We start from the raw sequence: 15,479 nt of genomic DNA, 5'->3' as shown, positions 1-15,479 counted from the left end.
TCGTACCACTGGGACGTTTGGAATGGGCACCGTGATATATTTTGCTGTTGCTCTGTTTTCTAGGACGAGTCTGATGCAGGCACTTGTTATTTCCATGTTCCCTCCTGGGTCTCCCGCCTTCCCCGTTACCTTGCTTCACACGGGTCAGTGTCAACGGGCTTGCCTTCAGGATAGGGATGGATCTCGCTTTGGTTGTTCAGGACGGCTTCTGCTTTAACTCAGTGTCTCTCTGCTTCTTCTTTGCGGTTTCGCGGGGCCAGCAATACAGCAATCTCTGCATTGTTGCTGAACTGCACAGTCCACCTCTCCTGGGTCATGCCACCACTTGTTATGGGAAATTTCACTTACTGCTATTTTACCTCTATATTTGTGGACCCCCCATCCCCCAAAAAAATGTTGCTTTTGTTGCAGTCTCCATTCCTGTCTTTTTTTCAGTGGAGCCCAGCCTTCAGCTGCACTCCACTGGGCTTTTGCTCATCGTTGTGCGGAAACTGACTTGTCCCTCAGCCAGTCAGTACTGAGAAACTGTGTTTCTCTTAGTCTTGACTTTGTTGCCCCTTTTGGCAACTGTATTTCAAATTTTACTGAGCCATTTCGCGCTTACCGCATTTGGCTCATGGCTGTGGCTAATATTCATCATTGACGTGCCACGAGGTCTTTTGTCTTCTCCTGGCCTTTGTGACCTGGCAAGTCCTTATTTGGGCATGCATTCACCTGCAAAAGTCACCGATTTGTGCGGGCTAATGAAGGTCACGTGTGTAGGTACCCAGAAAATGGGCTGGGACTGTCTGGTCCCAATCCACACTACTAGTGCCAGGATGTCTGGTGTGCATGAGGGAATGAGAGCCGCAGTGGTCCCCGATTGGACCAGTGCTAGTGTGCATGAGTGGGGCAGACATCATTGGCCAGCTGGGTGCAAGCACTCACTGGACTTGTGGATATGAGGAGGGGTCCTGAATGCAGACCCGCAGATTACCAATTGGTTTGAATTTACCTATAGACGGAGCTAAGTATGCAGAAAAGCCGAGCTGATCCAAGGACTATCCGCAACGCTGCAGAAGAAGGTTGGCACCATGAGCCTGCTGTTGTCCGGGTAGAGCACTGCTTTGCGCTCAAACTCTGAAGGCCTGCAAAGCCGCTTCAACCTCGGAGTGGTGGGACTAATCAGTCTCGACGTCTACATGTTGCCCTGCAAAAGAGCCTTCTCGGAAGTGTCCATGGGCCCCCCAGTGGACGGACTAGCTCGAACCATGGCATCCGTGCAGGAGCGTTTTTTGATTGAGTTTTGCCTCAAGCTTTGGCGAAATCCTAGTGTGCACTGCAAAGCGACAGTGACAGCCACAACTGGTGACTTTCCTGCCTTTTTTCAAGTGTCCCAAGACCAACTGCACCGGTGCTTCTTTGTCCTGCAATCGGCTTGAGACACACAGCTCCAGTTGTAAATCGGACCCGCATCCGCACCCGCATTGCCTGTGCACTTTGAAGCTAAACCAAGGGTGAGAATGCGTTCTCCGAGCGACCCTCTCCAGAATTGCTGAGTTTGCACCCGGAGTGAGCTAAGGGCGGCGAGTAATCAAACCACTTACCCCCCCTAGTTCATCCATTGCATTTTTATGCACAAAGGCTACCTTGTGGTCCGTGTCTTGGCTTGGGAGACCTCCTCTTTCTAAAGCCACAGGAAAGTTGGGAATAGCTTTGTTCTCCGCAGCAGATCCTCCCCGACTCTCGGAACCTGTTTTCTGCACTTCAGAATCCCCACTCTAACTTTTCCACCCCTTTGAATATTGTACTTTGTGTCTTTATGCACGACCAAGTGCTTTTACGCGCGCATCTGACATGGAGCACAAGGCTCCCATATTTGTAGGGCTGGACTTCTAAAGTTAGGGTTATCCAACTCTGAGGTTTGCCATTGTGATAAAGTTTGCCTGCCTTTGCTCCTTACAGGTTTTGGCGGGATTTAGCACTTGACCAAAAGTGACTGTACACATGTTTTACATAGTGTGTGTTTAATTAGTGATGTTACTGTGCTTTTCTATTCGCTTGTGTCAATTCATGGGCCTAATAAATTGTATATTTTTTATATACTACTGTCTAAGGGTAATTCTTGTCATCCTACAGTGTGTACTCATCCAATTCCTCAGATCACCCCCACTACTCCTGTGACTTAGCCTTGGCTGCTCTCCAAGCTATCTTGACTTGTCCTGGCTAACTTCGCAGAAGTGTTCCCTCTTACACTAACAAGGGTGGCCTACTAAACCTCTGTTCACCACAGCGGAGTTTGGAAATCCATTCGAACACCGCTCACAATTGTTTTTCTCTCTTGTGGTTCTCTTTGCCTGCTTTCGTCTTCCTTCAGCTCCATTGGTGCCTCTCGCACATGCCAGCTGGTTGCTTCCTCCCCATGGAGGATCGGAAGTGCTTTCTCAGCTTTCACCACGCTGCTGATTCGAACCTCCCGCGTTTCACGTCTTCCTAACAGTAGTCCTCCTTTCCTTTTTATGTTACATTGTTGGGTCCTCCCCAGCAGAGAACTACAGTCCTCTTTCGTTTTTAGTTGAGCATTCTTCATTACTCGCTCATTCCTCCGCATCACGGTATTGTTGGTTTCCAACCACTGAGCAATCATTATTACTTACTCAATCTTCCACTAGACCTTTCTTTAGATTGAATCTTGGAAAACAGTGGCTTGATTTGCAGAGTCTTTCCTAAGCCTTGATGTTACTGTTGGTCCAAGAGAAATGGTCTTAGGGAGTTCTTCTGTGGAACGGGAGTCCTTGTCCCCAAGAGGGGAGTCTCTCCCTGTGGGGTCCCGCTTACTACCACCCCTAGGGGAAATATAGCGTACTGGGCTCACCTCCCTAGCCTCACAAGCAAATGTTTCCCTCTGGGGAGAAGTATCTGAATTCCATGATTCATCACAAATGGCGGAAATAATTCCTTCTCTGGGTGTTTCTGTTAGGAAAGAAACTCATTTGAAGCCTTTGATAGAGTAGACTGAGGCCCACAATTGAATACTGGGTAACCAGCATGGCCAGCTGACTTCATTTGAGAACATCCAGTATAAGCAGCGTGATTGCAACTACAAGTCTGGTAGGATATTGAGTGGCTTCAGAAGTACTATGCCAGGTCCTCCTAGTATTTAGGCCAGTTGAACTTTTTTTTTCCTTTTCCTCCCTTTTTTCCTTCATCCTCTTGATCTCCCCCTCTTGCCACTCAATCCTTGTGCAGTCCCTTCCTTCCCCACCTTTCTTTATTTCAATTCTTCCCCACTCTTCCCAACCCATTTCCCGTCAGTAGCTGGAAATCTCAAAATCATCCTAGAATTAGCCACAGTATGTTTCTATAGTAACTAATAGATATTGATATCAATGATTTAATATGCTTCAACATGGAAGGCATGTGATGGGAAAAGCAAATGCTTGTTACTTAATTGGTTCGTATTCATGTATATTCAATAAACTATAGGTTAAAAAACTCCATGGACACCGATTTCTCCTTACTTACTAAATGTAGAACGTGAAAGAGCTGCTCATTTCAGAGGAACACACAATACATGTTTGCATTTTATCCCAAGCACCTACATCAGGCCTGTGATGGAATTGGTTGCCCACAAAACGACTGCAGAAGTGAAAACCGTCTTCTTTATGAGAACCACCTTTTTGCTTTCACTGCCTCACAGGCTAAGAGACAGTAGACACAGAAGCAATGCCCTTTACCTAACCCAGCAAAACGCCTTTCTAAGCAGAACCATGAGATCAATGTTATGCAAAAGGGTTTATTGTTCGGAAACCAGCAATTATATTAGAAACGGGACACTAATGTCATAGGTTGGTTACCTTGTAGAAGAAGTCAGTAGATTCCGTTGTGTTGGAGAAATGATCTTCTGACAACCCAGCTTGACCAAGAACTTTGATCTTCTCCTGTATCATGGGCCTAAGGGAGAAGTTTATCACACAATGCATATTTTATATTCAGTAATGAATCATTACAATTTCGTCAGAGCAAATAGACTTTCAGATCCTGTTATATAACACAAAGATTGGTTTTTCAAACCCACTTATTTGACAGGAGGTAACCGAAGTGCTACAGAAACCTTCATTTACGTCTTTTAAATTAAAATGCAGTTAACAGAGAAAGGGATTTCCTGCATCCTTGAAACAATCTACGGGAGCTGCATAACCACATCTCCTCTAGAACATGGCAGAGGTCTCAAGTCGTCACGTGTTAGCTTAAGTAGCTTTTGCAGTCCTAGATTTCTATTTGCATTGCTTCACTTACAGTTTTGCACTTCCTATTACAAATGTATGACTATGTGCCAAAATGCTAAAAATCATCGCTAGATTAAAAATGAATGCTGACATAGGCCAATGTCTGATGGGATATAGCAAGTAGATAAGGCAGGGGAGTACAAAACAAGGATGCCGCTACTCATTTTACCTCAAACACACATAGTTCTTGACAGTAAAGAAATTACACAGATTAAGATTCGTCTTCCCAACACTCTGTGCATGTCCTCAGCTCAGCCTTTAATCTTACACTATTACTCTGCTTCTATCTGTTCAATTTTTGTGATTCTGTTGCTAGTTTTGTCCCCACTGCTCCCCTCCTGGAAGATGATTCTGTGCAATTATAACCCTTTACATACAGCTTTCTCATGTTGGGTGGAGACCTTGCACCACATTGATTGCAACCCTACTGAGTGAAATAATGAAGTTGATATAGAGCAATAACCTGGAAACCAAACTGCCTCTATGTACTTCCTTACTGTGGGAAGATTGTTGTGGTCTATGGAAATGCAGATTAGCGTATAGAGGAATGCAACACCCTGATCTAGATCCATCCTTCTGAAAATGCTAGTCCTAAAAATTGACAAAATATTCCAGGGGAGGCATCACCAGCGATTTATACTGCAGTAAAACATCCCCCTATTCTGTTTACACCGCTTTTTAGCCACCCGACCATGATCTGTGGAATATGTACTGCCTTTGCATGATGTTCAGAACTGCAAATGTTATTAACTACGATAATTCCAGGGTCCCTCATTTGGGATGGGTCGGTCTCCAATACCATCTCTCCTATCTTATTTTTGCTCTGCATGTTTGCTGAAAAGCCATAGCGGAAAGGATGGATAAGGTGAAATGTAATCAGTGTTTTGTATTAACTGTTTTTCATGACAAAACCCTGGTTATCATAAGTATAAATTATAACATCTCATTTGATCATCATATGTGGACCCATAGATCAGTCAAACCAACCTTGCTAAGAGAGAAAAAGGTTATCCCTTTGGTGGACCAAATGAAATGCTACTCAGTAATAGAAGGTTGGGTACAGTTCAGCAGGCCAGACGTCGACAGATAAATTGCTTAAAATCCATACTGACGAAAATCGCACCCCATCTACCCAAGGCAGACAATCTTTTACCAGTGGACCGGAGGATCTACTTTCCCTTCAAAGGGTAACATCACATATTCAAAGTCAAAGCAAGTGAGATTGGTTGGCTTTTCTCCTACCACAGAAAGTCATCAGCAGTGCCCTTTGCCACAATGTAGTGGATGTTCACAGAGCTGGTCTGGCCGATTCGATGTACACGATCTTCTGCCTGAATCAGGACCTGAAACATTAAAGAGAAATAAACGATGTAAAACGTTCGGAAAAACAGCAATATTAAACAAGTACACTTTCAAAAGTAAAGATTACACCTTGTGGCTCTTGTTGACACACCCCCTTCCAGGAACACCGTGACATGCTTTACTTTAGTGAACTGCAAAGCCAGAGTCACACCACCTAAAGGCGATAACTGACAACAAAAAAAACTCACCTTTTCCCTTTCCTAACGAACCTCTTTTTCACATTTTTTGATGGTCTTTGGAGAAGATCAACACATTTGTGCCAACCACTAAACACAGAAATGTGACCACTTGGCAGCCAACATTAATGGAGTAGGAAAGAATTATTACTATGGCTGACTTTTAGCTCATCTGCTGTGCTCTCTGTGGTTAAGTGCTGTTGGCAGAGAAAACCAAACGGCCGAGCAGTAAGTCTGCTATCCCTCTCTGGGGTCATCTGACCAGGTCAGCAGAGCGAAGAAGGGCATAGTTGAGATACAAAGGAAACCAAGAGGTTGGATGAGCGGACAACAATGTGAGTGGCTGCTGTGGTGCCGAGTTGCCAAGGCCATGTGTGAAGGGAACCATTGATGCGGGGAAGCTTTGATGAGTCTGCTAGTGGATTCAAGTGGTAAGACCCAGGGGGGAGGAACTCAAGAACGCTACCGAGAGCAGATAAAAAGGACTCTAAAGGAACAAGAAGTACTGAGCCAGTGCCCAGACGGGAAGGAGACAGTCCGTATACATGAGCGGGAAAAATGTTGAGAGCCCAGAGGAAGAGCATGCTCGGAGAAATGTGATTCATGTCCGCTGCAGTGGACTGAAAAATTACAAGGAGTCCAAAAAGAGCTGGATGCTAGGTGTTGCAAGTCTGGTAACTTTCCAAAAGGGTGCAAGAGTTGTGCAAATATTGAAAGGAAGCGAGGGAGAAAGGTTCTAGAATTCCTGGCACTAGTGAGATTAGATGATAAGTAGGTTCTTTGGACTTTAAATCCTAATTTAATGACTGATACATGAGTAAAATCTGTCCACTGGCTCCCTGTGGCTGCAAGGATCAAATTCAAGACCATCTGCCTCACCCACAGGGGTTTCTGGGGCTTGGGAACACACTACATCCAGCTCTTTCTCAGTAAATATCTTTCTGCTTGAATTCTTCGGTCTTGTAGCTCTCTCTACAAATCGTACGCTTCTCTAAGGCGAGTGTGGGGGTAGATCTCTTTCTTCAGCAGGAGCCTCCCTCTGAAATAGCCTTCCTGCTCCTCTCTTCCTTGAGTCGAATCTCCTTAAATTCCAAAAGCTTCTCAAGACCTTCCTCTTCTCCTCCGCCCCTTCCCCTGGTAGTTCTACCTGCCTCTATGACTGGTGGTCTGTATCTAATGAGCCTTATTGGGGCAGGCCATCCTTTCACCATTCCCCCCTTACTAGTACTTGCCCTCTAGCACCTTTATCCGTCTAGCCTACTGAGTCTGGTCCACCCCCCCTCACTCAAACAAGTTGACCCCTACCCCCTTGCCTGAGCACTTGCTCTCCTGGACAGCACTTAGCATGTGCCCAGCACCTTGCCCCCTCCCCCTTGCTCTCTCCCTGCACTTCCTGTTATTGGTACCACTACTTAATATTCCCAACAAAAATATAGCCGTAGATATGGGCGTTTGGTTCGCCATAGGCAATATTTTTGTTGGGGATATTATGTGGGAGCAGGGGTTGCGGGGGTGTCCCCCGCACATTAAAAAATGATGCAGGCTTGTGGGGGTGTCCCCCGCAAGGTTCATGTGTGAAGTTTGCAGCAAAAAAAGGCGATATTTTTGCATCGCGATATTTCTGAGGCGGAATTAACACATGGAACCCTGTTATTGCACTTGCATGATCCGAATGTCACAAGGCCTAGTAGGACCGTTACTGTTACTTTCTCCCCTGTACCCCCACTTGTCTTGTACATACAAATGCTAAAAAGAATAAAACAATAAAAACACTTCAAACACACAAGACAGGTGAATTTGTGTTAGATTATTACATCTTCAGAATTTTTATGAATTGCAGGGGCGAGGGGACAAGTCTTATGCCAGTTGGGATGTTGTGTCATATACTCAGTGCACAGGTTTGGAAGTCTTGCTTCCTGGAGTTCCCTTTTTTGATACTTCAGGAAACCAAAATATATGAACATTAGCAATGGGCAAACAATGATGTGGGGTAGAACCCTAGTACCACTTCCAGCACGGTCAGTGGTATGCAAGCATGGCATGATTTTTGTTTTTCAACCTTATAATGATTCACCTTACAACCACTGGTTTCAGATCATGGGCATGGCCGACCTGGTCAGCTACCAGCTGTCCCCTTCAATCGCCCCCCCCCCACCTTCATACACACCCGGAAAGATGAATAATGATGTATGCCCACAACGGCGTCTAAAGATGTTTCGGTTGTTAATGTATGCGCTAAATAAATCATTTGCCAAACAAATAAAATAAAGGGGGATATTTTTTGCTGTAGTCCTTTAACAATCAATTGAAACAGTATGACTGGGAAACCCCTCTTTATTGTGTTCAAATCTTTTTTTATCGCATATTGAAAAAACATAAAACCACAAGAATGGACCTTAAAGTGTGCACTCAACAATGACGTGACAATTCTTACATTAAAGCTCGGCAGAATAACTTCAAACTTGCAACGAACCCCACCACCTACCGCACCATCTCCCCACGATTCCTTCCCTAGCCCTCCCCCACCTGCAGTCCCATCCACAGCACATCTCTCTCCTAGTTTCTTTTAAGCGTCTCCAACCGCCAATCGCTAGTCACTTTGTCGTGTCACTTATGACAGATTTAGCAGTCCCAAGGCTCTGAGTCTCGGGGGGCATGAACAATCCTTATGAGTGGTCTTTATGTATTGTAGAAAGCCTTCTCATTTTGTGAAGTAGAGTGCCGTTGTATTGTGCAGCATACATGTCATTTTCTCACAAATAAGAAGCCGCCATATGCTCCTTAGCAAGTCATGCATAGAGGGGATCAGCGTGGATTTCCATCGAGCAGTGTTCTGGCCACTAATAACATCAGCCCAAGTAGCCGAATGGAGTGCCATTGAGTGCCCACTCTACAGGCTCAAGGAGGTGCCCACCACACTCTGAGAGCAGTCAATCGGCAGGCCCATTATCTGCTTTAGTGTATCCACCACCTCCTCCCAGTAAGGTTGTAGCTTGGCACAGTTCCACCATATGTGTATGTATGTGCCTGCCATGACACACCCTCGCCAGCAGAGCTCAAATTCGCTGGGCCCTATGTGAGACCCTCTTTCAGGGCAAAAGTACCACCTCGCTATCACCTTGTGGCTTTGTTCAGCATACTGAGTACTGACTTATTTTCGAGACTCCCTTCCATATCTCTGCCCAGTGTGCCAGCTCAAGCTCCTTGCCCAAATCCTTATGGCATCCCTTCATATACGATGGTAGTCTAGCCAGTGCTTGCGTGTTGAGACATTCATACAACTGCGATATCAGACCCGCCGAACACCGGGTGTGAAATTCAACTTTTCAAGTGCGTCAAGTGGTCTTGTGGTGCCAATCTTATTGCCACCCTGAAGAACCCAGTGTTGCAGTTGCATGTATGTAAAGCATTCTCCCTCAGTTCCTCTAAAGGTGTCTTTGCAGTGTGCAAAGGATGTGATGTTGCCCCCCTCAAACATGTGTGCAATGTCACATCCTCCTTCCTGCCAAGATTGGAAGGCTTATTATCATACGCTGGGATGAAGTTTACATTGGGATGGATCGAATTGGCCGGTCCTGTACAGGCCATCAAGCCTATTCTCCTCGTTACCGCGAACCAAACTGTAGTGGCATTGGAGGAAAGCTCATACAGGAAAATGGGACAATCTTGTTGAGGAACCAACAACATGTATCATAGGGGTCTACCTGCTCCTCTACCTGTTTCCAGGGTGTTGTTGAATCCGGGTCGACCCACTCCTGCAAAACCCGCAGCTGTGCTGCATAATAATATCTTTGAAGTTGCGGTAGAGCCAAACCCCCGCTGTCTCTTGGCCTGCATAACGTAATGGCTGCAATCCTTGTCGGGTGATTTTTCCAGACACATCTGCCTAGTTCCCTCTGGAGATACTCTAGCATTTTTCTGGGTACCGTTACACAGAGAGTTTGAAATAGCTTTCATCAGAATAGTCATTTTTATCACCTCGGCTCTACCCATCAAAAGGTAACTCTTGTGCACACCATTTCAGTAAACTGCTCTTAATCGCGTCAAGGGCCTAAGGGTAATGTGCATCATATAAATCCCTTGCTCGCGTCGTAACCCTAATACCCGAGTACCGGACAGCCGTTGTCACCCACCTAAATATGGAGATGACCAGTAGACTCTGTACTAACCCTGAGACCACTCTGTACTCCTCTAAAAGGTCAAGCGTTGGCATGAGTGAGACCTCCGGCTCTGACACAGCCAAAAGTATGTCATCAGCACATAAAACTATTTTATGCTCCATTCTCCCATATCTGATACCTCGTATATCTTCCCTGCCTCTGATTTGCTCAGCTAGCGGTTCCACTGAGAGTGCGAAAAGGAGAGCCGAAAGCAGACATCCCTGCCATGTCCCCCTGCTAACCCTAAAAACCCTAAAGGGGGGAGGAAGAGTGAAAGAGAGAGACAGAGAGAGAGTGAGAGAGTGAGAGAGAGAAAGAGAGACCCATTAACTGCCACCTTCCCCATTGGGGAGATATACAATGCGAATACCCCCTTATAAAGTTCTCACCTAGAGCGACTCTATGCAACACTGCCTGCAAGTAGTTCCACTCTACCAGATTAAATGCCTTCTCAGCATCTGAGGCTACCAGGATCGCCGGGATCTTTTTCTTATACACGATACCAATCAGATTTATTACCCGTCTGGTGTTGTCTGCAGTTTGCCTCCCTGATACAAATCCTGATTGATCGGTTGTCACCATCCATGGGAGGATCTGTTCAGCAGAGTTGCAAGGATCTTGGCATAAAGCTTCCTATCAATGTTCAGTAACAACACAGGCAGCTTTGGGTTTGAAATCAGATCTAACCCCTGCCTGCCTTATCCCATTACCAGGGTCTTTTGCGGGTTTTCAATGTCACTTCCTTGTCTTTACTGTTTCACTCGACATTCTAAAATGGCTGCCCGCTTTGATCCTGGAAGGTTTTCCTTTGCCTGGCCTCACTCCCCATCGCATTGGTTGCCCTCGCCTGGATAGGCCAATCAGAGCAACCAGGAGGCGAAAGCCGGCCAGACCTTCTAAGGCCCACAACGAAGGCCCCTGTCTGCTCCCTGTCCGCTACCAAAACGCAACTTGAGGTATTTTCTGTCACCCTTGCACTTGAACTTCCTTGAAGCTGCGACCTTACTCTACTTTGAAATCTGGACTTTCACATCAGTCCTCCATAACTATGGTACACTCCCTACTCTGGACACACTCTACCCTTTTTTTGCCTCAGCCTCCTTCTCCGATTGTCCCCATGATTGCACCTCTACTACACTACGTGTTCACACCCACTTCTAACTTCTTTATCTGGGTGTCGTTTTCAAATTTGGCTGTGTTTTCTTGCATTTAGCTTAGTCCAAATTTGGCAGTGTTTTCATGCGTTTAGCTTAGTTGCAATCATCTTTATTGCATATCCCTACCCCTCCTTCTATCCTTTTCTCTAACCCCCTGGTTACCAGTATGCTTGCCTTTTGTATCCCCCCCCTGCTGTGTGCTTGAAATGTCTGTTTATTTGAATCCCTCTTCTTGCTGTCCCCTCCTCTGCCCCTCCCTTCACTGTATCCTTAGCACTTACTCTATCAGAAATGTCTCCCGACCCGTATGATGGCAACTTGTTTGTCTCCTCCCCCCTCTCTCACTTGTTCCCCCCCTCCGCCCCAGCACTATCTGAAATGTCATCAGGCCTAATAGGGGAGATGCTTGTTTTATTGTTCTTCTCCCTGTCCCCCCACCTCTTGTTAAATTCCAGCACTAACTAAATTGTCGTCAGGCCTAGTACTGTAGGCGCTTGTCTGTCTCATTCTCCTTCCCACCCCCCTCTCCTTCCCATCTTTGTCAAAAGCTTTTGCACTATCTGAAATTTCACCAGGCCGCGTAAGATAGTTAATTTCGCATTCTTAATGTATCAATGACTTATAAGAATGTCACTGTATTCTCCCTTTTTCCCTTCCTGTCTTGAAGCACTTTGAAACACATGGTGTATAGGCACTATATAAATAAACTATCAATCAATCAATCAGTACCGCAATGGGGCGGTATGAAGAGCAGAGACCCGGATCCTTGCCTTCCTTAGGAACAACTGATACCCTTGCCTCCTCGATTGAGCCCAGAACTCTTCCCTCCCTTCAGATTTTGTTAAATAACACAAGAAGCGGACCCAGAAGCACATCTGAATAGGTCTTGTAAAAGTCTGGAGAGACTCCATCCAACCCCGGGGCCTGTTGTGTTTTGAGGGAGCCGATGGCTTTTAGGACCTCTTCCTCTATGTACCCTTCTAACCCTTGCCTCTGCTCTCGCTTCAGCGTTGGTAAGCTACATTTTCCTAATAAAGTGTTTATTGCTTCCGGCTTTGGGGAGTCAGATGTATACAGCGCACTATAGAAGTGGTTGAATATCTTTCGTTTCTTCTGTTCAATGGAGCTAGTGCTCCCATCATGTGGTTTGCAGGTCCCCCACGGCTCTTTTACTGACTCAAGCCTTAAGCTTCCAGGCTAGAAGTTTGCTTGCCTTGTTTCTCTGTTCGCAGTGCAACTGTTTGATCTTCAATAGAGCAAATTCAGTTTTGTTCACCTCTATCATATTGACCGTACTCCTTATTACTTGAGGTTTTCTACAGACCTTCCAAGATCCAGATTCCCTATATTGTATTTATAGTTATTTTAGCTGTGATAACATGTTCTCCATCTCCAGAGCTCATGTTTTATGGAGCCCCGCTCCCTTAGAGATTATCACTCCCCTGATGTAGGCCCTAAATGCCTCCCACCATGTCTCTTCCCTAGTTTCACCATGAGCTTTCTCTTTGAAAAAGTTTGCAATATTCTCCCCAATCTCTTGCTTACACACTGGGTCATTAAGCACAGCTGCGTTTAGCTTCCAGTAGGAGGATCTAAGTTCCCTTGGTTGCAAGTCCCATGAGACAGAAACTGGGGCATGATCTGCGTGAGTGTTTGTGCCTATTTCCGCTGCCCTCAACCCGGCTAGTGATCTGGTCACCATTATTATGTAATCCAGCGTAAAGTACACTTTGTGCACATGCGAGTAAAAGGAGAAGTCGTACAACCCGCGATTCAAGTGCCTCGAGGCATCCTCTAGTCCAATCATCTAATAAGAGCTCTGAGAGGTTGAGTTGTTCCCAGGTATGTACTCATGGAGATATCCCAAGTGGGGTCCAAAGTTATGTTGAGATCATTTTCTAGCAGTACCGCCCCAGGGGCCAATTCAGCCAGTAACACTGCACAGCAATAATTATTTTGGCCACTATCGAGCGCGAAGACTGAGGCAATTGTGAACAGCGCACCATTAAACCACCCTTCTAGGGAAACCTTTCCTCCTGGTCAGACTTGGTCTTCACCAGGCGGAACGGCACCAGTTTGTTCACCAGAATGCCTATCCCTTTACTCTTGTTCTTTGCACTCGCAAAGAATTGATAGGGAAAGTCTTGTGTGGAGCATATGCGTGTTGTGCCTTACCATATGTGCTTCTTTTATGCACGCTACATCCACTTGCAGGCGTGAGAGCTCTTATAATAGCCTACCACTCTTTTGCGGGGTGTTGAGACCCCTTACATTGTATGTCAGGACACTGAAGGTTGCTGCATTATGTGACAATGCAAATGACTTGGATGTGCCCCCAAACTTGCTCTTCAACACCTCTTATCGCGCTTTCATGCGCTGTGAATGTAGACCCTCCCCCCTGCCCTCCCACCCCTGAACCGAACCCCTACCCCAACCTCCCATCTCGTACCGTGGCTAGAGCCTATGTCTCCCCCAGGTTGTCACGTGCATTCTGCGCCCTAGTCTACGATCACTTTCCCCTAGTTTAGCATATCGATTGCACCTTGCTAGGAAAGGCTTCCCGTGTAGTTCTGCTGAACTACATTTCCCAGCACTACCCGGTCCTTGAAAAGTCGCCGGTTTGCGTCTGGAAGGCAAGGACACGCTAGACACCGCCCGTGGCATGGCCAGCTGCTCCTTGGGGAGGCTATACCAAATACAGGTACCGGTCCACCACAGAGATTTAAGCATGGGGGTGCCACTGTTGTGCACACTTATAAATACACGCTCACTGATAAAGCATGTAATGGATATTGCAGACTATATCACGGCGGAACAAATAGATGTGTGTGCTATCACGGAGACATGGTTACAGGAGGCCGCAAGACTGGCTTTATTACTCGCGCTTCCCGTCGGATACTCCATTATTCATGTAGATCGACCCACGTGGGGGGGAGGGTTTGGGGGCAGTGAGGGGCATCGATTCACAAATCATCCCTCCAGATTCATAAGATATGCCTCAAAATACAGAATCCATGTGAAAAACTGCATACCAAGGGGTATGCAGTGATAAAATTGTGGCAAAAATGTCACCTGTACAAAAAAAAATGCTGTGGTTTGACCCGGTAAAGGTGTACCCCATGATACCATTTAAGAGGAGCAGGGGTTGCGGTCTCCCACTCCCCTTAAATGGTATAATGGGTCCGGGGGTGTCCCCCGCATCCTTTACATGGATTGCGGCGGCAAAACCACATTCTTTTTGTCGTGATATTTTGTGTCAACGGCCATTTTTGTCGCAATTTTAACACATGGAACCTGCCATGGGTCTCATTCATCTAAACACGACCACTGACTTTGTGCTTGTTTAACGCCCACCCACTACCATGCCGGAGTTCCCCGAATTTCTGGGAGACATACTCACCCCATTTATCAAACCCTCTCTGAGGGTAATACCTTTGGGGTATTTTAATTTGGGACTCCATGATGAGTCAGACCAGACGCTACAATCACAGAAAGGACACTATCAAATATGCGTTTTCAGCACAATGTGCAGACTGTAACACATATCAAGGGGAGAATCCTGGATTGTATCACCAGTTTAAATGTACTCACAGACAAGGTAGAAGTAAGGCCATGCCCTTGGTCAGACCATATGCATATTGACTTTAACATTGTCTGTCCACCCCGGTTCAGGAAACCTAAACCAGAAAGGGTGGTGGTACATCGAGACGTCAGCTATCCGCCGCAATATCAGCTTCACGTTTTGAAGATAAGCTAAACACACTGCCGCAACTGGACTCTACAAACAAAATAGTGATGCTCAACCAAAACATGCTTGAGAAAGCCATAAACATGAAGGCGCCAGAAAAGACACGCAACATCTTGAAAAGGAAAGCCAACTGTTGGAATTCAGAAGAAATTCAACATTTTAATGCAGACAAGCGCAAGGCGTTTGAGTGCTGGAAGATGACGTGCTGTGAAATCAATAGAAACAAATATTTGGCGGCAGTTAAAGCTCATAAAGGTGCGATTACGCATGCCAAGAAAATAGCCTTTGATCAAAGGATAAAAAGTTACAAGTCAAATACTAAAGAACAGTTTAAAATCTTGAGGGAATTGGAAAACCCGAACCCACTGGTAATCATGGCCAGTAAAGACAAAGAATGGTGTAACTCCATTCAAAGGGCACCGAATCATAAAAAAAAAAAAAAATCCAGGGTGACATGAAAGTGAAGCGGGATCTACATGGTAAAACTATTCATCTAGATACCCCCCAGGAGGGTGAATTGAACTTGCCCCGTTTTGAGTTTGCTCCAGTCACTGAAAATGAAATGTTGGCCTTGGTAAATCAACTGCGGCCCACTTTCTGTAAGGGTG

At 45.9% G+C, this 15,479-nt stretch overlaps 1 protein-coding gene across 1 annotated transcript in view; it reads right to left on the bottom strand.

Annotated features, from left to right (window-relative positions):
• SMARCAL1 (SNF2 related chromatin remodeling annealing helicase 1) overlaps nt 1–15,479 on the bottom strand; it is a 979,995-nt gene that overhangs the window by 76,362 nt on the left and 888,154 nt on the right. The window contains exons 15-16 of the mRNA XM_069616809.1: nt 5,511–5,611; nt 3,837–3,933 (exon numbers count right to left, since the gene is read on the bottom strand). Coding sequence (XP_069472910.1) covers nt 3,837–3,933; nt 5,511–5,611 — 198 coding nt within the window. The remainder of the gene's footprint in view (nt 1–3,836; nt 3,934–5,510; nt 5,612–15,479) is intronic.

This window comes from Ambystoma mexicanum, chromosome 9 (assembly GCF_040938575.1).
Source record: "Ambystoma mexicanum isolate Mex_15411 chromosome 9, UKY_AmexF1_1, whole genome shotgun sequence".
NCBI lineage: Eukaryota > Metazoa > Chordata > Amphibia > Caudata > Ambystomatidae > Ambystoma > Ambystoma mexicanum.
This window is presented reverse-complemented; position numbering and strand designations above follow the sequence as displayed.